Source organism: Littorina saxatilis, linkage group LG12 (assembly GCF_037325665.1).
Source record: "Littorina saxatilis isolate snail1 linkage group LG12, US_GU_Lsax_2.0, whole genome shotgun sequence".
Classification (NCBI taxonomy): domain Eukaryota; kingdom Metazoa; phylum Mollusca; class Gastropoda; order Littorinimorpha; family Littorinidae; genus Littorina; species Littorina saxatilis.
Genome location: NC_090256.1, coordinates 23,476,662 through 23,504,535, shown reverse-complemented (window position 1 = coordinate 23,504,535; position 27,874 = coordinate 23,476,662). Strand labels below are relative to the sequence as shown.

Here is a 27,874-nt window from a genome sequence, read left to right as displayed (position 1 = left end):
TATGTCAAAGCAGCACCGCCTTGATATGGCCCTTCGTGGTCGGCTGGGCGTTAAGCAAACAAACAAACAAACAAGGTGATTGTGCTTACAGCACCACAGCCACATTACTCTGAGGAGATACAGTGTAACCCTCCTTTTAAGACTCTCCCATTTAACATTTAAGACTTCCTCCAATTAAAGACCTCGTTTTCTCTCTCCACATTTTCTCTTCATAACCCATACAAAGTAACCTCAATTTTGAGACTCCCTTTCTTTTGAGACCTTCGCATCTCAAATGTTGTTAGGTACTTCTTCAGCGTTCCAGAATTTTCTGGTTACGTGTGAGCTCGTTTGCCCATTTGGGTTCCCTACACTATACTCTGAGAGCATAGTCAGCTTCACTCCGCTTTCGTTGAGTAGGCATGCTGGGTATTTTTGTGTTTCCATAACCCACCGAACTCTGACATGGATTACAGGATCTTTTCCGTGCGAACTTGGTCTTGTGCTTGCGTGTACACACGAAGGGGGTTAAGTCACCAGCAGGTCTGCACATAAGTTGACCTGGGAGATCGGAAAAATCTCCACTCTTAACTCGGCAGCGACCGGGATTCGAACTCGCGACCTCCCGATTAGGAGGCCGACGTCTTAACACCACGCCACTGCGCCCGTCTGTTGTTAGGTACTACTTACAAGATGCACAGTAATAAAGTTGCTTTATGTCTTAACACTGTGCTTCCTACCGTTGGCCATCTGAGAGCGTCGTTTCTTGAGTTCCATCAGCCTGGCCACCATGCCTGGACGTTGAGGTGGTGGCTCGATCTTGGACAGCGACTCATCCACAGTGTTGGTCATCTCTATCAAGTCCACCTGCAACAAACACAACATTTCCCTTAATAATAATAATAATAATCAAAATAATAATAATAATAATGAGAATAATAATGGTATTCGTATGAAGCAAATCTGATGGAGTTCTAAAACTAAAATAGCTTGAATTGTTTGAAAATTCAAATAAATAATACACACACACACAAAACTTTAAAGATAAAAACTTTTGATGTGCGATCAATATAACTGTGGATTCAATAATCCATTAACAAAAAAATATCCGTTCAATCAAATGAGCAGCAAACAGGCCCGATAACACAAACTTCAAGAAGAGACGAGTGACTGAATGTACTTACGTCTGAACTGTCATCCTTGTCGTCCATGTCCAAACTGTCCAGGTCAGTGCTGGACCTATCTTTTGGCATCTGCACAATGAAACCACATGGCTCTTAAAATAAACTCAGCAGACTGTGAGCTTAGAGAAAAAGAAATACATGAAGCACAGATGGACACAAGCTAGCACACCTACACACAATAACGCTCCATCTCAAAAGAGAAGCTTTGTTTTTCTTGCACAAGTTGAACTTTACTTGTTCACTAAAACATTCAATGAACCTCAATTAATGAGTTGCAATAATGACTCTTCCAATGAAAAAAAAACCACTCAAAATCACCATCAAACTGACCCCCTTCCCTTTCATCGCCATGCACAGGCTATGACTTTAATGTCTCCCATCCTTCCCATAAACCCTAGCCTTATCACAATGTTAACAGCAACTAAGCCCCCCCCCCTCCTCCCACACACATACACACACTCTGGTCCCATTCCTTTTACCACCCCCCTCCTTTAACCCTTGCCTTATCACAATGTTAACAGCAACTAAGCCCCCCCCCCTCCTCCCACACACATACACACACACTCTGGTCCCATTCCTTTTACCACCCCCCTCCTTTAACCCTTGCCTTATCACAATGTTAACAGCAACTACAACCACCCCCCCCCCCCCCCCCCCATCTCGCTACCCCATCACAGCATTAACTCACAACTGGTGTGCTCTGGCTAGCAGCAGCAGGAGTTTGCTTGGAAGGGGTGGTGTTGGCTGAGGCTGGTGGTGTTGTTGCTTTCGGTTCGTTGACAGCAGAAACCACTGAACCGTTACTCTGCCCGCTCTTCTTGTTCAGCGAATCCATGATGTTGTGCCAGTAAGAACAACCCCCTGCAATACAGTTTTCATGTTATAATTAATTGGGCAAGTCAAAACAGGTCACAGACAAGAAAGAGAGGAGAGGAGAAGAGCTAAGTACATCACTTGCCACCTTGACAAGAGCGGCAACTGCGTTATGACTGTTGTACCTGATTTTGGAATCATCTCGTGCCTCGTTGTTAACACATGAAAAGTGCAGGTACCTAAGTTTCATGAGTCAAGTACATCCTTGGTTGCACTTTAATCAAAAATTTTATTGTAAATTTTCATTTAATAAATATACCTACCCGAATCACATGTAGCATTGACACAATCGGAGATGCCAGGTTCTGAAAAGGCTAACCGTCTAAGGGAAGCAACCCCAACCACAAAAAGTGTAAACGTAGCCATGGTAATGACCATACACCCGGGGAGTTACCTCCCATCGTGCATGCCACGTCACTACTGCTACTGAACACGTGGTTCATATCATTCGACCTAAAGAATAAAATTCTCCAAATCAAAAGCGGGGTTGGCGGGAGGGAATATACCATGTGATTCGGGTAGGTATATTTATTAAATGAAAATTTACAATAAAATTTTTGATTAAATTACATATTCCTACTCCGAATCACATGTAGCAGATTACAACAACAAGGCGGTGGGAAAGAAAATCTAACTCACTCAAAAAACCTTGCCAAAAAACTGGACCGCTGCCAAAGAGTCAGGACGGTCCCAGTGGGAAAGAAAATCTAACCAACTCAAAAGCCCTTACCAGGGCTGGCCCACTGCCAAAAGGCAGTGAGGGAACCGAGGAAAGTCCTGATTGACAGCCGAGATGAATCTCAGGCAAAAAGCGTAAGAGACAACCTCAGAGATCCAGTAAGCTGTGCTCAGCACTCCTTCCAATCTCCTAGCCGTAAAAAACAGCACAGGAATAGACCCAAGCCTTGGATTAATAACCCTGGCGAGCCAAGGGAAAGACAAGCTCCCCCCCCCCTTTTTTCTTGGAAGGAAATGCTAATGTCCTGAAAAGATCCGTGCGTAAGGTTGTCCCCTCAAAGCTGAGAAGGACACACCCTCGCGGTGACCTTAAGACAACCATGCCAAAGTCTGCAAACCTTGGGATGTAGTAAAGCCCGAAAGGCCTGTGAGAAAGAAGTCAGCTCAAAATGAGAGTGACCAATCCCCACAAAAGAGCGAGAGAGACATCCGAGCACTAAGTACCAGAGTCCACCTCAAAGAGAAAACTCTCAAATAGAGGGTCGCCAGTCTTCCTCTGCCAGTCTCTGCGAACGCAGAGAGAGAGGTAGCACACGACAGCAGCCACTTACGACTGTGCGTAAGCCACCGGAAGTGTGGACCCCCGGTGGTCAAAGACCGCTGTGACTGGCAACCATAAACAAAATGGCTAAAAGCCAGAGTGTTCCCAAAACAGTCTGCTTGAAGATAATTGAGAGTGAATCAAAAAACCGAAAGCAGAAAACAAAGACTGGTAAACGTAAACCGTGAAGCCAGCCAGCCGTAAGACTCCCGAAACAAGAGTTCTTAGGGAAACATTAGCTAAACCTCTGCCCGAAGGAGAAGAGCAGCCAAAACCTGAGAGAGAGGAGGAAAGCCACAAAGAACTACTCCTCAAACATCCATTGTCCAAGACAATGCCCCCTCAGGAAAATCTGAATGTTACCTCCGAGGCCAACTCAAGCGAACCTTAAGTTTGGACGAAACACCAGAACGTGTCTGTTCACTAGAGAAAGACAGAGTCCGACTCGGTGAAAGATAACAAGGACCAAAGTCCAAGTATTTGTGGCCAAAAAGGGGTAACCTGAAGCCAGAGAACCCCGCCCAAACGGAAATCGTCCTATCCAATCTCCTTAAAAGTGAGAACGAAGGAAAGAAAAGACGAAGTCCGAAGCCACAAGAAACAGGAAGGCAACAACCACCATCGCCAAAACGCGGAAAGGCTGTTGCCCGGCCAAGGCTAAAAGCCCTGACTCCCTGAGGTCGGCCGTTGTTCCATCCCCCCCGACGTACCAAGAAACGTCGGTGAGAAAAAACCAACCTTGCCGGTAAACCCGGAAATAAAACAGCAGCAGCCCATGGCTGAAACAACTGTTACCCCAACCGAAGAAGGAAGAAGTATTCCGACGGAGGCTGCCTATTGGCTGCCAGCTTAGCTTAACCAGAGGATTGAGCATGCTTCGAGAAGCATGCTTCACCTGAGGATGCTAGCTTTACCTTACTTCAACCCTTGTAAAGCAGTCAGAGACCTGGTGATCTCTACTCGACTGAATCTCTACTGCGGGCAAAGCTTAAGTGACTCTCTTTGACTGTCCAGGGAACAGAGAATGCGAAAGAAACAAGTCCCTCCGACACCCGCCGTACGAGCGTAGTGAAGGAAGGGCAGCCTCATCTGCTCTTCGCTCACCCTAACAAGGACTGGCCAACAGAGTAGAGAAAGGAGGCAAGTTCCAAAAGCTGAATTAAGCAAGAAGGAACAAAAGATGAAGCCCGTGTAGCCGAAGCCAGCCAGGGCTGAGCGTGTTCAGGAACTGAACCAAGGTAGAAACAGCGGCAGAACCAAAACGCTAGAGATACCACTTCCAGAAGGAGATGGCATAGCCAAAACCTGCAAACCGTGGTACCCACCAAAGATGACTAAGGCACCGGAAGTAGGAAAGCATCCTACCTTCGCGGAACGAAAATCCGACGTCGACAACCAAGACAACCAGCAAGGAAGCCACCAAAGTCGATGCACCCAACAGGAAATCCTGAGTCGCAGCTTCGAGCTTCGACGGAAATCCCGAACTTGTCCGATTGCTGACTAAAGGCTGAGAACCAGAATAGTTCAGCCACGAACGCAACCGAAGTCACAGTTTCTGGTGGTAAACTGATGAATGAGATGACCGGAAACCGGAAACCCATCCAACCGGAAAAGACCTGACTCATCCCCCTAATGACGGTCGTGAATAGGGGAAACGTCTAGAGCCACCCGAACTGAATAGGCAGTAACCGCAACACCCAACAGGTAGAGTGAAGACTGCCCCGGCTGAGGCTGAAAGCCTAAATGCCCGTAGGCCAGCCGCTGTTCCTCACCCGCCGACCTCCGAGAATGAGTGTCAGGAAGAGGAGTAGTGTATCCGAACAAAGCCGGAAATGCAGCAGACAAAACCGCAAAAAACGGAAGCGAAAGTTGCATAGAGTAGACTGAGGCCGGAACCCGAACGCCCGTAGGCCAGACCTCTGTCAACTCCAGACAAAACAGCAACATGTACTTGAAATGGAGGACTTATGCTTCCAGTAAAACCGGAAACACCGCGCCGAAAACGGCTGCCGCACTTGCTGTGAAACACAAATGTGCACGACGGAACAAGAGTGAGACAGAACAGAGGAGGACTGGGGCCGGAACCCGAACGCCCGTAGGCCAGTCCTCAATCAACCCCAGACAAGCCACTACGTGCGCATGAGATGGGGGACCTATGCTTCCAACAGGAAGTGTAGAAGGCCGAAGCCCCGTCCGGAAAATACCTCGACGTGACCTCTGCCGCAGCCTAGAGGACAGCGTTAAGCGTTTTTCCTGATAACCAGCACGTGTGAAATCGCTGACGACAGACTGAATGTCCGAAACATCCGGCGAAAAACCGAAGTCCACGTTACCGGTGGAAGGCAGGTGAAACGACATAACCGGAAACCGGAAATCCGTCCCCCCCAACGTCTTAAAACTCCTGCCCTGCCCAGGATAAGAGTGAGAAGACGGCAAGCCTGCAGCCGCAGGAACCGGAACGGCAGTCGAAGCAACAACCGAAGGTTGAAACGTTGACTGCCGCGGCCAGGGCTGAGACAACACCTGCCCGAAGGGCTGGCGTTGCTCCTCAGCTACCGACATCCGGGAGGAAGTGGAAGCGGAAGGAGCAGTAAATCCGGGCGGAGCCGGAAAAGCATGAGACGAGACCGCGAAAAGCGGAAGCGCCGTATGCGAGGACGGGGGCCGGAAGCCCGAATGCCTGGTAGGCAACGTCCGGTCAACCCCAGAAACGACCACAGCGGGTGCGTACTTCAGGGAACCTATGCTTCCGGCAAATGCCGGAAGCGCAGCAGCCGGAAACGACTGCCGCCATTGCTCAGCCACACAATGGTCTTCAACGAAGCCAGGGTGCGACTGAACAGAGGACGGGGGCCGGAAGCCCGAATGCCCGGAAGGCAACGTCCGGTCAACCCCGGAACCACCACAGCGGGTGCGCACATTGGGGGACCTATGCTTCCGGCGAGTGCCGGAAGCGCAGCAGCCGGAAACGGCTACCGCCATTGCTCAGCCACACAATGGTCTTCGACGAAGCCAGGGTGCGACTGAACAGAGTTTTGCGGGTCGTGAACCCGCCGAAAAGAGCTGTGTCCCAGCAGGGAGCGTCCGACGGTCTCACGAGGACCTGTGGACCAGCTCGACTTACTTGAGTCGCCAACCACAGCGGTAGAAGACGAAGAAGCAAAACATCCGCCCTAGACAACGTCTCGGCCGGAAGAGTCAAGGAAGCCAACAAGCTGACGTCACCCGCAGACAGCGGGACCAACGGAAGTCGCAGGCTTGGCACGCAAAATTTCTTCTCGTACGGAAGTACGAATCTCCGGAACCAACGTAGATAACGAAGACACCTGTGACACCTGATCCGCTAACGGCAGAGAAGGTGAGCGAGAAGAAACAGTACATACAAGAGAAGATGACTGCCCCCAAAGTGTTTGTACGGGGCATAAAGAGTAACGGACACAACAGACAAACATGTTAATCCGAAACCACAACAAGTCCTACGGACTGGTAGATACCTGCTAAAGCCTAGCCATGTAAACCACTGTCAGCAACGCTGATACACAAAATGGCGGCCAAGCGATAAGTTACTGGACAAAACTTAGAAGTCCAAAACGGACGAAAATTAAGCAATAACGAAAATTCCTGTCAGTACTAATGACGAAATAGGAAATGGCTTACCAACTAACAAGCAGAAGGCAATAAAGCAGGCAAAGTAAGGAGAACCTCACTATAACATTGGCCTAGCCACAAACAGAAGCTGTCAGGAAAGCTGAGCAACCGAAAATGGCGGCCACACAATAAGTCACTGAAACGCATTTAGGAGTCCAAGCGGACGAACAGTCAGCAACTACAGATAAATTCCTGTCAACTAATGACAGAAAAGGAACAAGCTTAACAACTAATCAAAGCAGAAAGCAAGTAAGAAGGTAAAAATACGTTTACCTCCAGCATACATCGGCCTAGCCACATATTAAAGCTGTCAATACATGTTGACAACAAAAATGGCTGCCAACGATAGTTACTGAAATTATAACAAGTCCAAAAACGGACGAAAATCAGCAACTACAACCAAAATTCCTGTCAAAATAATGACCAAAATGGAAAGAGCTCACCAACTACGAAGCAGGAGGCAAGATAGACGGTAAAGTGGCCAGTGGGTGTCATAAACAACACCAAACAGCACAGCCACTGGGGAGCCAAAAATTCACAACCTGCTCCTCGGAAAGCTGAAAGGTCGAATGATATGAACCACGTGTTCAGTAGCAGTAGTGACGTGGCATGCACGATGGGAGGTAACTCCCCGGGTGTATGGTCATTACCATGGCTACGTTTACACTTTTTGTGGTTGGGGTTGCTTCCCTTAGACGGTTAGCCTTTTCAGAACCTGGCATCTCCGATTGTGTCAATGCTACATGTGATTCGGAGTAGGAATATGTAATTTAATTAAAAAAACAACTTTCCAATCTGTTAGCTTCATAGTTCTATTTTTCAGTCAGCAAGAAACATTTGCATGCTCCCAAAAGCATCCTTGAAGTAGGCCATACATGGATTGTGTTTCCCGAGCCTGTAGGCTTTCTTAATCCAAATTTCAAAGCATAAATGCAGTACAGGCAAACAGTTTCTGGACTATGAGTAAACACCTGGAGTTGCAGCTACCGAGTCTTAACTGAAACGGAAATGTAACCAGATCCTATGGTTCTAATCTTTCTTACATTCAGATATTATGAGCTTTACTTCCAGTCCTTAGGGATGCAACTTTTGATTTTTTTTTTCTTAAAAACATTACTTTTGTCTGGCTAAGAGACTTATCAACATAGTATATAAAATTAACAAGAAGAGCAAACGCTCGATCGAGTCACTTTCGCAGTTCTGAATATTATATGAGGCATCAGATGGACAGGAAGAAATTGCTATTCACAACACAATGAGTCACGTTCACATAAAATTTGAGCCCGGTCACTTTTATAGTTTCCGAGAAAAGCCCAACGTTAAGTTGTGTGTTGCCGAACAGAAAAGGCTAGTTATCTCCCTTGTTTTTCTGATAACGTTCGTAAAAGGCTACAGATGTAAATACTTTGATGTAAAGAATAATCCTACAAAGTTTCAATCACATCCGATGAACTTTGTCAAAGATATAAAATGTCTAATTTTTCCTTTGACGCTGACCTGTGACCTTGAAAAAGGTCAAAGGTCAACGAAACCATCGTTAAAGTGTAGAGGTCATTGGAGGTCACGACTAAACAAAATATGAGCCCGATCGCTTTGATAGTTTCCGAGAAAAGTCCAACGTTAAGGTGGTGTCTACGGACGGCCGGCCGGACGGCCGGCCGGACGGCCGGCCGGCCGGCCGGCCGGACAGACTAACACTGACCGATTACATAGAGTCACTTTTTCTCAAGTGACTCAAAAAAAGCACAAGTACATATCTTCATTTTGTATGATGAGTAAGAGATAACGGATAGCACGCTGGGATCTTATGTAAAAGTCAATATTAATCAAACATAGGAAAACTTTACACACTCTCTGTATACAGTCAGCAGGACAGTAGACAGTTCCAGAGAAGAAAAAGCTTAGGAGATATAAGCTTACTTTTGAGTATAACCGGATGGCAGAGAAAGAACCAGTTGACGAAGCAGAAGCAGTTCCATCGCACAGGGAACACCACCAGACACAGCATGGAGACGCACACTTCAGTATGATAACTGTTGGGTACACAAATCACAAATATTCATGTGTGTAAAACTAATGGTTACATTTACAGCGATTCTTTCCAACTGATTCAAGTTCAACTCAGTGGAACCGCCCTTTAAATTTTCACGACCCCCCCCCCCCCCCCCCCCCCTTTAACCTTTAGTTTGTAGTTATTGTAAGTTATGGCTCCGAAATCGCGAATTTGAGCTTCATGGCGCAATCTCATACATTGCACGGTGAGTATCTTCCTGAGTCAGCCATATGAAAACGACATAACTCTCGAACTTCATTTTTTGTGTCAAGCCTCACGATAGTCTATTATTTGACGTCATGGTTTTGTATTTAACGCCATATTGCCAGGAGCCTGGATTCTAAATAATAATGGAACAGCCCTCGTACTTGATTTATAGTACGTGCAGACAGTTAGGTAACTTAATAAGTTCATTTTTCAAGCAGGAGAGACTGATTTTCTTTAAAAGTGAATTGTTACCAGAGTACTGTTTTAATGCCAAGCATAGAGAATGACATCATACTTAAATACTGTAGTTACAAAGAAACTCAAACATAAAGAATATGGGAAAACGAAGAAAAAGAGTGAGGAAGTTAATTGGTTTACATTAGTACTTTTCAGTTATAACCTATTTAATCGTACACTGCTCAAAAACACACTCAAGTCAGATGGCAATGAAATACTCAAAACAGGTTTTCTTACATCATGGCAGGTATTGCATCATCCCATTTCAGCACTGCATAGATGTACGTGAGGTATTCGTTGCTCTTCACGATAAAGTCGTGCATCTGAATCAAGCTGGAACCAAAAGACTGATCACTGAATGGTTTATATCAAACCAGTCAAAAAGCAATGCATATATATATATATATTTATACATGTATCAAAATATCATCCTGCATTGCTACATAACTAGATGCAATTTTTCAGAGTAACGCAATTAAGCATGGCTGCAAGAACTAAGGCGAAAGACTGTATTCGCAAAATTTCTGTGAACAGAAGCCCTCAACACATCTACCACCTTCAAAATACTTAAAACTCAAGCTCACTTTTGGCCCAGGAAACAAGAAATTTACCAGACAAAGAACAGACAATTCAATTACTAACTTTTGAGTGTCTGATACATATTTTGTTTCCAGTGAGCATGAACACAGTTGTGAGGGAGCTCAGATTTAAAGAACTCAGAGCCTAACCTAAACTGGAAGTTCTGGATGGTCTCCAGGGTGTTGGGTTCTTCCGTGATGGATTTGGTCACAGTGTCCGGTTTGGTCTGGGGCAGGTACTTGTCCAGCAGGCGTGTGTGGAGCTGACACAGACTGACCGTGGCGATGCCGATCACCAGGCAAGAGACAACGATGAACACTGCACCTGTAAGTACAATAAAGAAATACAGTTGAACCTGTTTATAATGACCCCCTCATGGGCCGACCAAAAGCCTAGGGTCTCTCTTTCTCTCTCTCCTGCTATTACAGCCTATCTGTATGTGTGTGGGCCAATTATGAGTATGAGGCGGGTACACACGCTCTCTCTTGCTCTCCCCGGCTATTACAGCCTATCTGTATGTGTGTGGGCCTATTATGAATATGAGTATGAGGCGGGTACACACGCTCCCTCCCTCTCTCTCCTGCTATTACAGCCTATCTGTATGTGTGTGGGCCTATTCTGAGTATGAGGCGGGAACACACTCTCTCTCTCTCTCTTGCTATTACAGCCTATCTGTATGTGTGTGGGCCTATTCTGAGTATGAGGTGGGAACACATACTCTCTCTCCCTCTCTCTTGCTATTACAGCTTATCTGTATGTGTGTGGGTCTATTCTGAGTATGAGGCGGGAACACACACTCTCTCCCTCTCTCTCCTGCTATTACAGCCTATCTGTATGTGTGTGGGCCTATTCTGAGTATGAGGCGGGAACACATACTCTCTCCCTCTCTCTCTTGCTATTACAGCTTATCTGTATGTGTGTGGGCCTATTCTGAGTATGAGGCGGGAACACATACTCTCTCCCTCTCTCTCTTGCTATTACAGCTTATCTGTATGTGTGTGGGCCTATTCTGAGTATGAGGCGGGAACACATACTCTCTCCCTCTCTCTCTTGCTATTACAGCCTATCTGTATGTGTGTGGGCCTATTCTGAGTATGAGGCGGGAACACACACTCTCTCTCTCTCTTGCTATTACAGCCTATCTGTATGTGTGTGGGCCTATTCTGAGTATGAGGCTGGTACACACACTCTCTCTCTCTCTCTCTTGCTATTACAGCTTATCTGTATGTGTGTGGGCCTATTCTGAGTATGAGGCGGGAACACACACTCTCTCCCTCTCTCTCTTGCTATTACAGCTTATCTGTATGTGTGTGGGCCTATTCTGAGTATGAGGCTGGTACACACGCTCTCTCCCTCTCTCTCCTGCTATTACTGTACAGCCTATCTGTATGTGTGTGGGCCTATTCTGAGTATGAGGCGGGAACACACACTCTCTCTCTCTCTCTCTTGCTAGTACAGCTTATCTGTATGTGTGTGGGCCTATTCTGAGTATGAGGCGGGAACACACACTCTCTCTCTCTCTCTCTTGCTAGTACAGCTTATCTGTATGTGTGTGGGCCTATTCTGAGTATGAGGCGGGAACACACGCTCTCTCCCTCTCTCTCCTGCTATTACAGCCTATCTGTATCATGTATACATGTGTGTGGGCCTATTCTGAGTATGAGACTGGAACACACTCTCTCTCCCTCTCTCTCCTGCTATTACAGCCTATCTGTATGTGTGTGGGCCTATTCTGAGTATGAGGCTGGAACACACGCTCTCTCCCTCTCTCTCCTGCTATTACAGCCTATCTGTATCATGTATACATGTGTGTGGGCCTATTCTGAGTATGAGGCTGGAACACACGCTCTCTCCCTCTCTCTCCTGCTATTACAGCCTATCTGTATGTGTGTGGGCCTATTCTGAGTATGAGGCGGGAACACACTCTCTCTCTCTCTCTCTCTCTTGCTATTACAGACTATCAGATAATGTGTTAGACTCTGACATCATTGTTCCAGGATATACTCTTATTCGTAATGATCCTGTTAAAACGAATGAAACAGGCATTACTGTTTACATAAGTGAATCAGTTACATATAAACGACTAGCTCATCTTGAGGTTCATGGAGTTGAATCAATATGGATTGAAGTTAAATTGAAAAGATCTCCGCCCTTACTATTAGGATTTATTTATAGAAACCCTTCTGAAAGAGTAAATTGGGCAGATAACTTTACTATTATGATGGACTCTGCAACACTGGATTCAAAAGAAATATTGCTCTTAGGAGATTTTAATATTGATTTAATGAAGCCACATAAAAATTGGAATAATACAATAAATAGCTTTGATTTGCAACAAATGGTTCAGTTACCCACTAGGGTCATGGCTGTTTCTAAAACTCTTATTGATCATATTTATTTGTCAGAAAAACAAAATATTATTGAAACATGCGTTCCTATTTTATCCTGCAGTGATCATTATCCAGTTTGTCTTACCTGGTCAAGGAAAGGTATTAAAATCCCTAAAGCTGGACATAAAACTGTAACTTATCGTCGTTTCTCGCGTTTTAATAAAAATGATTTTCTCTCTGATTTAATTCACAGTCCTCTTTCTGAAGTCTATAGCTTTCAGAATCCTGATAAAGCTTTGGAGCATTGGTATAATATTTTTATTTCTATTTATGATAAACATGCACCATTAATTACGCACAGAGTTAGACATATTGAGAAACCAAAGTGGCTTGATCAAGAAACAGAAGATGCTGCAAACCACAGGGATTATTTGAAAGCAAAGGGTGATTTTGAAGGATATAAACGGCAAAGAAATAATGTAAGTTCCCTAAAAAGAACTAAAAAGAAAAACTATTTCACTGAACTAGTGTCATCTAAACAAGATTCAAAATCAATTTGGAAAGCCATTAATTTATTAACAAACAAGCGTTCTAATTCACACCCAACTGCCATGAAAAACATTTCTGCTGATAAACTTAATTTACATTTTTCTACAGTGGGAGAAAAAGTTATTCCTATTGATAGAACACAAGAAAATGATTTAAATACCTTAATAGATCATTGCAAATCCAAGAGAATAGAGGCAGAAATGCCGCTACAACACATGACTGTGTCTGAAGTTTACTTTGCACTTGTTCATCTCAAACAAACAGGAACCCGGGGTGTAGATAGAATAGACAGTAAAATATTGAAAATAGCTGCTCCTGTAATAACAGACACCTTGACATACATTTACAACTTATGCATTACCACTTCTTATTTTCCAACAGCATTTAAGCAAGCTAAGGTAATCCCTCTGTTTAAATCAGGTGATCCTTCTGATCCTTCTAATTACAGGCCTATTTCAATCCTGTCACCACTTTCAAAACCCTTGGAAAAACATATATATAAACATGCCTTAGCACATTTTGATAAAAACAATTTATTCCATCCAAAACAATCTGGTTTTCGCAAAAAGCACTCATGTCATACAGCTCTTATAAATCTAATTGATCAATGGCTAACCAACATAAATTCTAACAAATTTTCTGCAGCACTGTTTGTTGATTTTGCAAAGGCGTTCGATGTTATTGATCATTCTCTTCTCATTAGGAAATTGTCAATATATGGCATGCAATGCACCACCATTAATATTCTTAAATCTTTTCTTTTAAATAGAAAACAAATTACATTTACTAATGCATCATATTCAAATGAAAGTACTTTGAAATATGGGGTCCCACAGGGATCTGTTTTAGGCCCATTATTGTTCTCCATTTATGTCAATGATTTACCACTGTACATACATAATAACTGTGAGTTGTTTGCAGATGACACTACTATTCATTCTAGTCACCATTCCATAAATTATTTATCAAAAACTCTACAAGAAAGCATTGATGCACTCCTGAATTGGTCAGAGTTAAACCATATGTCTCTTAACCATACTAAAACAAAATTTATGCTAATAACCACAAGACAGAAACGACAAAATCTATTATTGAGCATTCCACCTCTTTATATTAAAAATCAAGTATTGGAAGAAGTGTCTCACCACAAAGTCCTTGGTGTAAAGATTGATAATAATTTATCATGGCATGATCACATTGATTACATCTGTAAGATTGCTTCCCAAAAAATATATCAGTTATCAAAAATAAAACATTTCTTGAATCTCCACTCGCGAAAGATTTTTTTTTACAATCACATCTTGTCAAATATTGATTATGCATCCACTGTGTGGGATTGTGCAAGTGCTAATGTTTTGAAACCTTTAGCCAGTCTTCACAGAAGAGCAGTTAAAGTGTAACTAAACAAGCAAAAAGGAAAAACATCGTTCAGCAACCTTTACACTTTGATATGAAGAAGGGCCTCATATACTGTCGAACTGCGAAAAAAAATTTTTTCTCTCACTCGGACACTGTTTGACGGACATGTGAAGTGCGCGCCAGGAACGACAATCTTCTTAGTTTACCTGATTAATGCCCTTAATTTTTGGTTCTGGTACTTTCAGTTCCGGCTGTTGTCATCAATCTACCAAAATAAAAGATCAAACGGAGTTTTCGATTTTTATTTCATGGTTCAGAAAAATATTGCTTATTTTCTGAAGTCAACCGTTTTAGCGAATCTTTCTTTGATTCTTAAAAGTCATTTCAGATTTTTTTTAAATAGTTAACGGTTAGTAATTACCAATATATCGTAAACAAACATATCGATAGGTTTTGGTAAGAAGACACAAGTGCGATGAATGTGGTACCAGTATTTTTGTGGTAAGTAAGGATGCATTTCTTTGCTGTAAGCACATTTACACTGCACATTTAATCTGTTTAGCAACATAAACGAAAGCATGGTACAGTGCCGCTTGTTTGTGGTCTATCTTTTCGTGGCAGATGCGTAACAATTAGGGTCTCAGTTGGAAAAAGCTGCTCGGAACCAGAGCAGATTTGGCTTGGGTTCTTTGAGTGTGAATGATCGATGAGTGGCTTGACATTTTAAACGAATCATTACTGTAGCCTACTTGAAACCATCATCTGTTTCTGAATTTGTCATCAGTTATGATTGAGCAGTCTCATAGGAATCGTCCATAAAATGTTAAACCGAAAAAGGGCAGACGATTCTGAATCACACAGGCTGCTGTACAAAATCAGATCTAAAACGATATTTTGAACTGCGACGTCTGCGTAAATGCCCTGTAACAAAATACCTTGTCCTGTTCATGTGTATACACATCAGCTTCTATTGGGAAGATAAGTATTTTATTTTAATCACAAATACAAGATTAGAAATAGTTCTGAAGATCGCCTTTGATTTCAGTTTCAGCGGCAAACTAGCAGATCTGTCCAAACCGGCATCGTTTCATGGTTGAAACTTGAATAATCCCAAATAGATCTGAGTGGGGGTAAGTTTTATAGTATTTCAATTTTTTACGGCAGTTTTATTTAAAGATAGTGTAGTGGATGTCTCTGGTGAAGACTACAGTTATATGAATTTTTTTTGTAATATTAAAATGATTGTTCTTTATTTACACCATTGAATAATTTGTATTTATTTGTTTGCAGATGACGGCATACTGAGTGCTCCAAGAACATACGCCTGCTGGCATTTTGTGTCTTTTCTGAAGACGTCGAGGCAAGCAGAAGTCACGGTCCTGACCACACACACACAATGACATGAACAAGAAATGATATTTTTTCATGGGCATATCCAGTATTAAAACTTTATTACCATGCAAACGCAACGATTAGAATTTAGAGAAGGTCATGGGTCACACACACACACACACACACACACACTGGGCGGATCCGGAGGGGGGTTCCGGGGTTTCCGGACCACTTCGGAGCCGGCCTTTGTATTCTGAGTGACGATTTTGGAAAGAAGTTGGCTAATTAGTTTGCTCAGGTTGCGCCAGATCGATCAATTGTCCTTGTTGTGATTCAAATTTTTCTTCTTAATATATTTACTTTTTTGGAAGGTGTATTGGGGGATGTTTCTTGGCTCAGATTGATCCATTTTCCTTGTTTTTATCAACATTTGTCGGGACCCCCCCCCCCCCCCCCCCCCCCCCAGGAGGTTGAACGCTTCGCGTCTTCAACTAAACGCTTCGCGTCGTCAAATTGTCCCTAAAAGAAATTTGGAAACTACCCCTTAAAAATGATGTGATCCGCCCCTGCACACACACAAACACACACAAATAGAGAAGTAATAAATGGACACAGTTTTTCTTTATTTAAATTACAATCAGATGTGGTCGTAGAACAGGCACTGTAAACAAAACCTAGCATGATATACCACTTGTGTGATGTTTCGGTCAATATCTTTATTTTCCTTTCAGAAATACATTGGCGTTTTGAATGTCAAGGGAAGTGATACAAATGCTGCAGCGGGCTATCAAGAACGCGAAGGCAAACAAGGTAAATACCTACTTCTGACATTAGTTTACTTATTAACTCTTTCTATACTGGCCATTATCTCCTCAGTCTCTCCCCAGAAACTGGCCATTTGCATGGGTTTGCAAAAAAATTCTCAAAAATAAACAAAACAAGATGCAGCCTTCAAACTCATAGGTTTTATTGTGAATATATTGCTAAAACATATGCCAAAGTTTGGTTTCATTGTTGTGAAAAAAAAAAAATGATGTCCAGAATTTATGGGTATATTTTACGCAATACGAAAAAGGGGGTATGTATTTTGACTTAGAAGCATTTTTTCTTATGAAGGCTCTGTTTGCAACAAAACTGTTTCTGTTTACTTGTATGAAGATTGTGCTAGCACAAAAACATAACAAATACCAACTGATTTTCCATTTGGTGGTCATGTAAGCATTGTGAACATGTCCGAAAAATCTGATCACACACCATGTGGTCGACATGCAGACCTGAACGGCCAGTGTATGGTGGCAGAGTTGGAAAATAGGAAAAGTCTTGATGCCAATCCTTCATCAAAAACCAAAGAAAATCGTCATTGTAATAAGTTTGCTTTATTCTAAATCAAACGACTAGGATAGATAACAGACACAACGACAAACACATTCAATTCTATGTAAAACATACACAATGCGCACGTTAACAAGCTGGCCATAACAATGTGCCCATCGTGCATGAAGTGTGGCTTTGGTCGTATCAGTAGCCGTGCTTTGTCTGCGATGCTAAACAAAACATGAAATTTTGTTAAAGCAACGATTTAGCAATGTTGTTGTTGCTGCTGCTGCTGTCTGTTCTTGTCACGACATCTCGCCATATAACAGTTTTTTCCCTCCTGATTCTGAGAAAAAGCTATTTAATTGTGATATCAGGCCTAGGAACCCCTGATTTTCATTTGGAGCATTCTCAAAGAAACTTAGCGTATGTTAAGAAAAATGAGTGTACTCCACACTTTGTCTTTTGTTGTTCGTTGTCGTTGCATGTCTACCGTTCCACAGCCACCTACTATAAATGCAAATGTTAAATGACGTATTTCCACAAAAGACTGCTTGCAGAGAATCATGTGATGCCAATGACAGGTAAGGATATGTGGTAATACATACTACGTTTTGGAACCAGGGAAAATGCAGCACAAATTATTTATCAACCAAATTGATTGACTTGTGCACCATGACAAAAGTTTTCTTTGATCCATAAAAGGTCTTTTGCCAGAAAAATTGCTCTGAACATCAAGTACTCTGCAAGTTGTCACACATTTACATTATTGAAATAAAAAGAAAACACACCAGTAACCAGGTTAGGTACGTTAATATCTATAATCAATATCTCGGCACGTTACTGCCTTCTTCGGGATGGTAAGCTGAACATTATTGAACAAAATAATCGGTTTAGATTGTATACTTTGATTCCTGAACGAAGAAGCAGAGGTACTGCATACAACTAGGACTGTAATATCAGCTTTTGCCTGAAACACACACACATACACTTATAAAATTAATGCAATGTCATTGTATGAAGCCAGAACAATCACTAACTTACATAGTTGGTCACACAATTACCCATCACTGAACAATAAATCGAAGTCGGGTGGATTCAATGACTAAAGCAGTAAAGGCTTTGAAAAAACCCTCATCACAAAACATCCCCCCCCCCCCCCCCCCAAAAAAAAAAAATAAATAAATGAAATAAAACAGGTTGTGTATATAGCGCAGTAAACACCATGCAGGTACAAGCAAAGATTTGACAGTGATTATCCTTGTTTTATATAGCACACATTTTCTAGTTTTAATCTCTCTCTCTCTCTCTCTCTCTCTCTCTCTCTCTCTCTCTCTCTCTCTCTCTCTCTCTCTCTCTCTCTCTCTCTCTGTCTCTCTCTCTCTGGAAAGTAATTTATTGACCTGTGGGTTATTTGCGTTTGTATACACATTGGTGATTCGTAAACTATGTTGAAAGAGATTGTCAAACAATATTATATGGGGTGTCTTAAAAAAATGTATATCAACAAAATCTGTCATTATTATCAGGCACATGGTTTTAACAAAGCTATGTCAGGGAATGCAACATAAGTGGCTTAAAAAGTCGTGTTTTTGTGTGTGCAGGATATTCGCTAGGAGGACCTCAAGCTGAACCAGCACAACAGCGATGCATTCTTCCATGGCTTCCACAAAAGTCTTTCACCTATAGCGGGCATTGCATACAGATAGTCCAAAGAGGGTTACCCTAACCCTCCTTTTTAAAAATTCTTTAGACCAATTATCCCTCTGTTCCCATGTTAAACATGGAATAATTCTGGACAAATCCTAGGACGTTAGCTTTTTTTAATTTTATTTTTTTTATCATTTTACTTATTAAAATTTGTTTAGATTTCGATTCGTAAACCATTTACAGTAATCCTTTGTTTTTTAACTTTGTTCATCTTGCCACAGTCACTTTGTTGTTTAGATTTATCATTAAAATTGTTACCATTATGCAGGAAAAATGTAGAATAAAACCAGGAGAGCTTTCGGTAGAAGATATTTCCTGTGTCAAAAGTTAATGCTTATTCTGATTGATGGGTGCTCCAAACTAAGTTATTTTGACTGCCTTATTCGAATTCATTTCCAAGACAGGGCTGAGAAGTGGAGAAGCTTAGGAGAGTATCGTAAAAATTGTCTGGGTGTTTATGCAAAACTTTCGAATATGTCAGATTTTACTTTAGAGATTTTAAATACTGTTAACTGACAGAAATGCTATAACTTCTACACCAATTGACTGGATAACTTCATATTCAGCATACTTAAACTTGATTTTATGCATGTGCAGTTCACAAAGTGGCAAATTTGTAGGTTAAATTATCTAACTTTTGCATCACCAATGACACCAACGCTTTCGTGTCTGAGGATTGCCCTGAACCTAGCTGTAACTGCATGCTTTCTTCAGGTCATCGATAGCCTGGGGGTTGAAGGGGATGTTTTTACATACTCAGACATTCAAAATAATCAAAAAGGTAAAAGCCTGAAGGGTTTAAATTAGGTAAAAATGGCTACCGCTCAATGTCAAAACTCGTTCTGTTTAGTCGACCCCCGAATTTGGAGAAAAAAATTAAAATTGCACAAAAGTCAGACCATTCAATTTACAAAATTGCCACTTACTGGAAAGGCAGAACATAAACTGAAGTTAATGAATACCATATATAAAATAATTGGTTCAACAGATGCAGAAGTAATTTGCATGGTTGTGGGTGTCCTTTTTAGGGAGGTCAACCCTGTAGAAGAGACAATTTTCTTTAATTACCAATCCGTAATATATTGTTTGTTATGCATACAATATTAACATTGACAAATACTTCAAGACTCCTCATTGATCTTAAGAAATGTTGTGGGTTTTTTTGTTACTGACTGATTCACTTTCTATTCACTTTACTCTACATAAGTCACGACAAGAAAAGCAAGGGAGGTAATTTCTTCGGAAGAGGTAATTCTCTCCCCTCAGAACGATTGTTGTAGTTTGTTTGATTTTGTTCCCTTCTAATAAGTATTATTTAAAATAGATCTTTACATCTTGATGTGAAAGGCGCAGTACCCCCCTCCCCCCAGGATGTTAAATTCTAGGTTGTGTCCATGTAAAATCCTGATCCTTGTCAGGATCCGAGTTGGTTTTTCATGCAACTGTGCCTCTTTATGCCACTCAATTAGACATACTTTGCAATCCATAATTGCACGAAACTAAGTACAGGAAATACGTTGTTGTCGTGTTTTTAATATTACATGATGAAATAAAAAATGTCACAACTGGTTTCGTGTTGGGCTTTCTCTCTCTGTCTGAATCTCACACTTACTTCCTTCTGAGGCCTGAAATGTGTTGCAGGCATTGTTCAGCTTACATTTATTGTTACAATTTTTGTGGATATGTTATTAAGTGTGTCTGTGTTTCTATCATTCGTTATCAGTGTGGTTAAAAAAAAACAAGTCGCGTAAGGCGAAAATACAACATTTAGTCAAGTAGCTGTCGAACTCACAGAATGAAACTGAACGCAATGCCATTTTTCAGCAAGACCGTATACTCGTAGCATCGTCAGTCCACCGCTCATGGCAAAGGCAGTGAAATTGACAAGAAGAGCGGGGTAGTAGTTGCGCTAAGAAGGATAGCACGCTTTTCTGTACCTCTTTTTGTTTTAACTTTCTGAGCGTGTTTTTAATCCAAACATATCATATCTATATGTTTTTGGAATCAGGAACCGGCAAGGAATAAGATGAAAGTGTTTTTAAATTGATTTCGACAATTTAATTTTGATAATAATTTTATATATTTAATTTTCAGAGCTTGTTTTTAATCCAAATATAACATATTTATATGTTTTTGGAATCAGAAAATGATGGAGAATAAGATGAACGTAAATTGGGATCGTTTTATAAATTTTTATTTTTTTTTTACAATTTTCAGATTTTTAATGACCAAAGTCATCAATTAATTTTTAAGCCACCAAGCTGAAATGCAATACCGAAGTCCGGGCTTCGTCGAAGATTGATTTGCCAAAATTTCAATCAATTTAATTGAAAAATGAGGGCGTGACAGTGCCGCCTCAACTTTCACGAAAAGCCGGATATGACGTCATCAAAGACATTTATCAAAAAAATGAAAAAAACGTTCGGGGATTTCATACCCAGGAACTCTCATGTCAAATTTCATAAAGATCGGTCCAGTAGTTTAGTCTGAATCGCTCTACACACACACACACACAGACACACACACACACACACACGCACATACACCACGACCCTCGTCTCGATTCCCCCCTCTACGTTAAAACATTTAGTCAAAACTTGACTAAATGTAAAAAAGCACACGTCAAACTCAAAGTAATTTACCCTTCATCATTATCAAAACATGCAGATACAGGTAATAAATATTTGTGATACTTTAAACAAATACAATGTTTGTTTGTTGCGTCTTTTCTTTTTTTCAGAGCAAACACACATCGTATTTGTTCAAACGTGTATATTCTGCACTTTCTAATACCCTGCATGGATCTCCAAATCAAGAATAATGAAAAGTCGTCTAATAGCCCCGCAGCACTCACACGAACATGATACAAGCTTGCATGCACCCAGGCTCGCTGTCTTCGGCTAAAAGAGCTTACCGTTGGATCTTCGCTAATTGTAGCTGTCTTGTCCACTTGCTCCTGTCGCATAGATCTGCAATGTGCAACATCATCTTTGATTAATAAGTCTGAGGCACAGACAAACACACACGCGCGCACATTTGCGAGAGAATGCACGTCAGTCTATTCAATCAAACAGTATAAAAACATACCACAGACGTGGTGGTGGAAACTGGACATTCGCCGTATAACAAACTCAAGAGATTCATTTGTGTGTGTATGTTTAATGAAAAGTTCATCTTGGGCACATTCAGTCTGTATTGTAACAGGACCCATCCCGTAAAAACTTCGAACAGATCTATTAAATTCTGAAATCCTTGACAAGTTTTTTTTCCAATCATCTGTATCTGCCGGACCGAAGTAAAAAAAAAAAGTCAGCCAGTACACGCATCTACCTCCTCACACGACAATACATATGTGGCGAAAAAAGGAATCGAGAGGGGGGGAACAAGGAATAAATTAGATCCAGAAATAATTCCACTTCATCATTCCAAAATTCAAGTGTGAAGTGATCGGATACTGTGGTAAAGATACGTGCTTAGTATCACAACTGAAAATACAAGCCCTAGGGTTTTAAATCAAGGAAACAATTAAAGTTAAGGAAAGATCAACAGAAATGTCGAGAACATGTAAAATATTGTACTTACAATCCGTTTCAGCATGCTCTTCGAATAATAATCTCCCAGTCAGCCTCGTGCTTACGACTTCGACAGGATGTTGCCTCTCACGCTGAGCCAGTACATTTGGAGTGAATTCAAAGGCCAGAGATGCAGTACAAGCACATTAGTTAGATCCAATTCATTTACATTGCTACCTTGCCCAATTTATGGCTATTTCTGTTGGTAACATCACACATGTGGCAAGCAGTGCTTGTTGCCGACTGCTGGGACAGGCAGCAGACGATTTTATTTAGGAACCAAATTCTGATTGGTTAAAACATAAAACCGGAACTCAAAGTACCACTTGTTCTTTGGAAGTATCAAATCAAGAACAGATAATCAGGTAAATCTGAAATGGGTTCAACACTTTTAAAAAATCGTAGTAAATCAGAAAACACAGTAAACGTTGGAAAAATCGTCCAGTATCGCTTCTACAGGTCTATACTTGGACAAAACATAAAGCAATTCAGTAAAGCTGACACTTCAAAATGTCTGTTTAGTTACAGCTTATTATGCTAAAAAATCACACTCCTTCAGAATCTGATTATACAAATTTGCAAGTATTACCATTTCAAAAAAGGTTAATGTATAATAAAGGTGTTATAATGCATAAAGTGATGTCAGGATATGCACCGGAGACATTACGTGATAATTTTATTTTGAACTATAACAGACTAAAAATTATCACACCGACTCCACGTATTGACCTTTTCAAATCAAGCCTTCTATATTCAGGTGCGGTCCTATGGAACTCACTTCCTATTTTTCTTAAGCATAAAACAAACACAGACAGCTTCAAAAAAAATTATATGTCGCACATAATGCAACTAAACATGTGCTGAATGGTTCAACAATTCATTTAAAATATATGTGCATGTTAAACTAAATTAGAATAATATGCAGATCTAAATTAAGATATGTTAAAAATTGACATATTTATTATTGGAAATTGTACTTAAAATGCAGCATGACAATTTTTTTTTTTTTAATTTATATCTGTATATATATATATAATGTATTATAAGTTTGATGTGATAGTTATTTGATTATATTGTTTTCTGTTCTTGTTGACCCTATATTAGGGCGAGGGCTGGATGTAAAAAAGCAATATTCTTGCTTATCTATTACCCTCGATAATAAAGATTTTGTCTTGTCTTGTCTTGTCTTGTCTCTCTTGCTATTACAGCTTATCTGTATGTGTGTGGCCCCATGTGTTGTGTATTATGCGTGGTATGTGCGCGCACACACATATTCGCGTGTGTGCATATCGGTTTGTGTGTGTGTAAAACATTTACACGTTATAAGTGTATCATTTGACATACAAGAAGAAAAAATCCTTAAAAAAAATGGTTCCAAGAAATTACTGACGAGGCTTTTGAAAAACTGGTACGGCTACTGAGCGAGTTTACATTAAATTCTAAGCAGTCAGTAACAGCATCATAAGCATTAACTCATTACTCACCTTGGGTAAGAACAAAGCAGCAGATGTTGGCAATTATCCAAAAGAGAATTGTAAACTTTGGAAACCGCCATCTGAAATTGAAGATAGAGTATAAGATAGTTATATAGCTTACAAAACCGCAAACATTAAACAAACCAGAAGTGAGTTGACAAAACACAACTTACACTGCAGAAAACTGTTCTGTATTTACTTCTAACAGTCAGTGAAAAAAAATCTTATAATATAGTATTCTCTTTAAAATTCGTTCAAAAATAAAGATGAAAGAAACAGTGCTTTTCATTTTTTAGGCAATAATAATTGATATATCACTTACAAATTGCACTGCAAACACCATCTGTCACGTAGAGCCAAAATAGCCTGGGTTTGAGACTGTGACCATTGGATACCTATACGCTTGTGGGAATTCAGATCCAGTAATAGTAATCTATATATATATACGACTAGTGTCTGTGTGTCTGTCTGTGTATCTGTCTGTGTGTCTGTGTGTCTGTGCGCGATGCACGGCCAAAGTTCTCGATGGATCTGCTTCAAATTTGGTGGGCATATTCAAGTAGACCCGGGACACGACACAACCTGGTCGATATTTCAATACGTGCTCTCAGCGCGCAGCGCGGAACCGATTTTGGTTCCACCTCAGCTATTTTGGTTCCACCTCAGCTTACCCGGGCCCCCATACCGACACACCATAGCCGCTACACCACATCACAACGCCAAAGTTCTCGGTGGATCTTTTTCAAATTTGGACACCGTATTCAGCTACACCCCGGACACAATATCATCGATGAGATATTTCAACACGTGCTCTCAGCGCGCAGCGCTGAACTCATTTTCGTTTTTGTGTTCATTTCACCATTATAAGTAACTCTTCCTTATCTTCTCCAGTGTTTGGCGTTTATCTCCCTTCCTTCGTGTGGCTTTCCCGTTCAGTTGTAAGTTACTACACTGCGCTGTCCACTGCGCTGAGCGTCTTCGGATATTCCCGGCGTTCTGTTACTGTTACCTATTTTTAGAAGGTGAACGCAGTGTACAGAACGTAAATTGGACCCGTAAATTATCCTCACTGTAAAAGTGCAAAGGTCGAATCAATTTATAGCCACGCGAAAAATACACTGTCATCTATCTCTCTATAGATACGCAGGGGTGAGTTTTGGCGCTCGCCCGCTCGCCCGCGGCGACTTCAAATCGCGTGGGGCGAGTTCGAAATTCCTCTGAAATCGCCCGCCGGGCGGGTTCAAATTTTGCTGAAGTACAAAGTCGTTAGGCAACGTAGTCAATCGGAACGGCCGGCGAACAAATATCTCTGCGGGCGATCTCAAAATCTGTCACTTCTCTACTGCCCACTCATCCCCCCCCCTCCCCCACTTTGAGGACTCAGGACTACCATCAATCAATGTCAGACACATTGGCTAGACAGCTACCCCCCTCCGCCTCACTTGACCGTGTCATCACCCCTCCAGTGCCACGAGCCGCTGGCGATTGCATCAGCAGTCAAAATAGTTAAACCCCCCCTCCGTCCCCCCTCTTTGCGCTATTCACTTCACCCCCTCTCTGATCTTATCCTGCGCTCACCAATCCTTCAGAGACTTTCACATGTTTCCTCTCAGATAAAAACTCGGTCATTGACCCCGAGTAAGAAGGTCAGTGTCTCGACAGGCAGCTGTGTTCAGATTGCAAGTAACGGTCATTGACCCAGGTCTCAAGGCCAACCAGCTTTTACAATGCATCTGCCTTTGATCTGACCGCCCATCCAGAGCAAACATATTCCCCCTAGCCCTCTGTATTTTTCCTTTGATGTGCCTGCTATGTACCACTGATCCAGTTTCTGGGAAATGTATATAATTATGTCATTGACTGCAGGGATACTCATTGAGACCGTTTTCCCAAATATGTTAACACCAGCTTTGCTGACCAACTTAGTACAAGTAGTGACAGTACTATTGCAGTCAATTATTTCCCTTCAACTAAGGAAGTAAAAAAAACCACCCAGATCCACTATATGTGATAAAGAAGAAAAGACAGACCTTCAACAATAGGACAAGGGATGCAACTCTGCTGAATCAAAAGCATAAAGATCACCTGGGAACAATTCTAGGATCAGGAAATCTGAACATCTGTTTGTTTTCATTAGGAAATAGAAATGAAATGTAATGCTTTTGATTATTTATGACTTAAGCTGTGGTAAATTTGGCTGGTATGCAACTTTTACAGTAATATTAATAACACAGACATAAAGAAAAAGAAACAAAACAAGAAAGCAACTTAGAAAATGTTTTGTTTGTAGTCAGCTTTTTATACTTGGTTTTATACAACAAAAAACATAATTTAAATTAAAAGAAAATGCCGATTTACTCTTTTGTAGTGTGTGTTTATGTGGTAAGTAAAGTTCCATAGTAAATTACTTTGTAAATTGTGTGGTAGGGGTACATAAAGGGGGTAACTTTTAGTGAGGTTTAGTGTGTGATTGTGTGACAGGGTGTGAATGTGGTTTTGATTTCTTGTTTCTTTGTGGCGGCTTTTATTTTAAATTCTTTATTAAAACAAGGTTAATTATCATTATATTAAAACATAGCATTTTAGTCATCAAGTTTTCTGTGTGTTTGTGGTAGTTATTAGTAGTGCAAATCCACATGTATGTATGCATTATAAGTATGAATGTACGTCTTTTGTGTATGTGGTTAGCAAGCGACGAGCCGCTGGGGCGGTTGTAAGAAATCCCGGCAAGTTGGGGGCCGGTTGGGATTTGGGGGGGCCGGTTCAATTTTTGACTTACCGGCCCCCCTGGCCGGTAGCAAAAAAAGTTAAGGTACACCCCTGGATACGGCTTCTCTGTGTTTGTGTGTGTGTGTGTGTGAGTGTGTGTGTCTCTATGTAAGCAACACCTGTGCATTCTTCAGTTCTGTTTGTGATGTGGTCTGGCGGCTTTTGTGTAATTTTATGTACTGGCCTTCCTTTGAGAAGCCATAACTTGCTCAGTCCTGTTTGAGTGGAGTTCGCCTCCAAAGGTGATTAACACGGTTACATTCGTCGACAAGGATGGGACTCGATATGGTCAGGAATGGCATTATGGCCACTGAATCATTTTCGTGCTGTTCCCATTCCACGAATCTGGGAGGGACCTAAGCTTGGCGGGTCCATAGTTCGGCGTACGGCTCTAAGTACTTCTTCCCGGCGAAGCCGTCTACCCGGCGAAGCGGGTATTCATTCTAGTATATATGTACAGCAGCCATGAAAGTCCAACAAATGGTGTGCTCACCTTTGGCTAGTGATTCTGAAAATTTACTAGCCAGAGAGCAAACTTTACTAGCCAAACCAACAATGTGTTTCAGCAACTTAATGTTATGCGGATTTTTCTTTCTTAAGACTAAAATCCCATATTTTTACTACAATTACAATTCAGCTATCGGTTGATATTGTTCAAGGAAATTTAGAACAGAAATCAACAGCATGAATTATAATTTCTTTAATGGCTTCCCAACCTTATACAAAGTTGACTCAGGTTATGCATTAATATCTTAGATTCAGTTCTTCACTTCACAACAATATAATTATGGTTATTGTTCATTGATTTGAAATCGATCATTTTCCGGAAACGTGGCTCATTGTCATACAATCCCAAGGACGACGATAAAAGTTCTTTACTTTACTTTACTCGTATTTGGCGAGTAGATGAACATTTTTACTTGCCAGTTACATATATATTTATTTCTCCTGGCCATGGCAAGTAAAATACTCGCCACTGTCAGGCCTGTGCAGTGGAATCCCCCATTTAAGACCTCCCAAAATCCAAGAAAATCGGGTCTTAAAATGGGGGGAGTCTTAAAATGGATTTTAAAGAGGTTATGAACACAAAATCTGACAAAACCAGATCTTAACCTTCGCCGGCACTCGTGGGTCCGTGCGGACCCAGAAGGGTGTTTGATTGCAAATATCTCTTAAACGAGTTGGAATTTTTTAATGAGCTTTTAGAAATGCCTCAGACACGCAACAAGCTATCATCTCCTAAAAGCTCATTAAATTTCAGTGATAATTAATTAATTAATTAATGGTCAAATTTAGACTACACACGGAAGCATTCGTGGGGACGTGCGGACCCATACTTTTCAAAGAAGGAAAAGCGTGTATACCCTTCCGAGGCACTCGTGGGGCCGTGCAGACCCATACTTCTCAAAGAAGGAAAAGCGTGTA

At 41.4% G+C, this 27,874-nt stretch overlaps 2 protein-coding genes and 1 long non-coding RNA gene across 3 annotated transcripts in view; 1 reads left to right on the top strand and 2 right to left on the bottom strand.

Annotated features, from left to right (window-relative positions):
* LOC138981557 (kyphoscoliosis peptidase-like) overlaps positions 1-27,874 on the top strand; it is a 176,546-nt gene that overhangs the window by 68,799 nt on the left and 79,873 nt on the right. The window lies entirely within an intron of this gene.
* The window catches only part of LOC138981552 (protrudin-like), a 40,702-nt gene that overhangs the window by 10,314 nt on the left and 2,514 nt on the right, over positions 1-27,874 (bottom strand). The window contains exons 3-9 of the mRNA XM_070354505.1: positions 23,690-23,760; positions 10,189-10,363; positions 9,698-9,793; positions 8,884-8,996; positions 1,852-2,024; positions 1,164-1,232; positions 720-846 (exon numbers count right to left, since the gene is read on the bottom strand). Coding sequence (XP_070210606.1) covers positions 720-846; positions 1,164-1,232; positions 1,852-2,024; positions 8,884-8,996; positions 9,698-9,793; positions 10,189-10,363; positions 23,690-23,760 — 824 coding nt within the window. The remainder of the gene's footprint in view (positions 1-719; positions 847-1,163; positions 1,233-1,851; positions 2,025-8,883; positions 8,997-9,697; positions 9,794-10,188; positions 10,364-23,689; positions 23,761-27,874) is intronic.
* On the bottom strand, positions 16,223-22,726 carry LOC138981551 (uncharacterized). The gene is made up of 3 exons (XR_011460658.1): positions 22,216-22,726; positions 21,548-21,602; positions 16,223-17,893 (listed from the first exon to the last, which is right to left on the bottom strand). It is a non-coding gene; the product is annotated as an uncharacterized lncRNA (long non-coding RNA).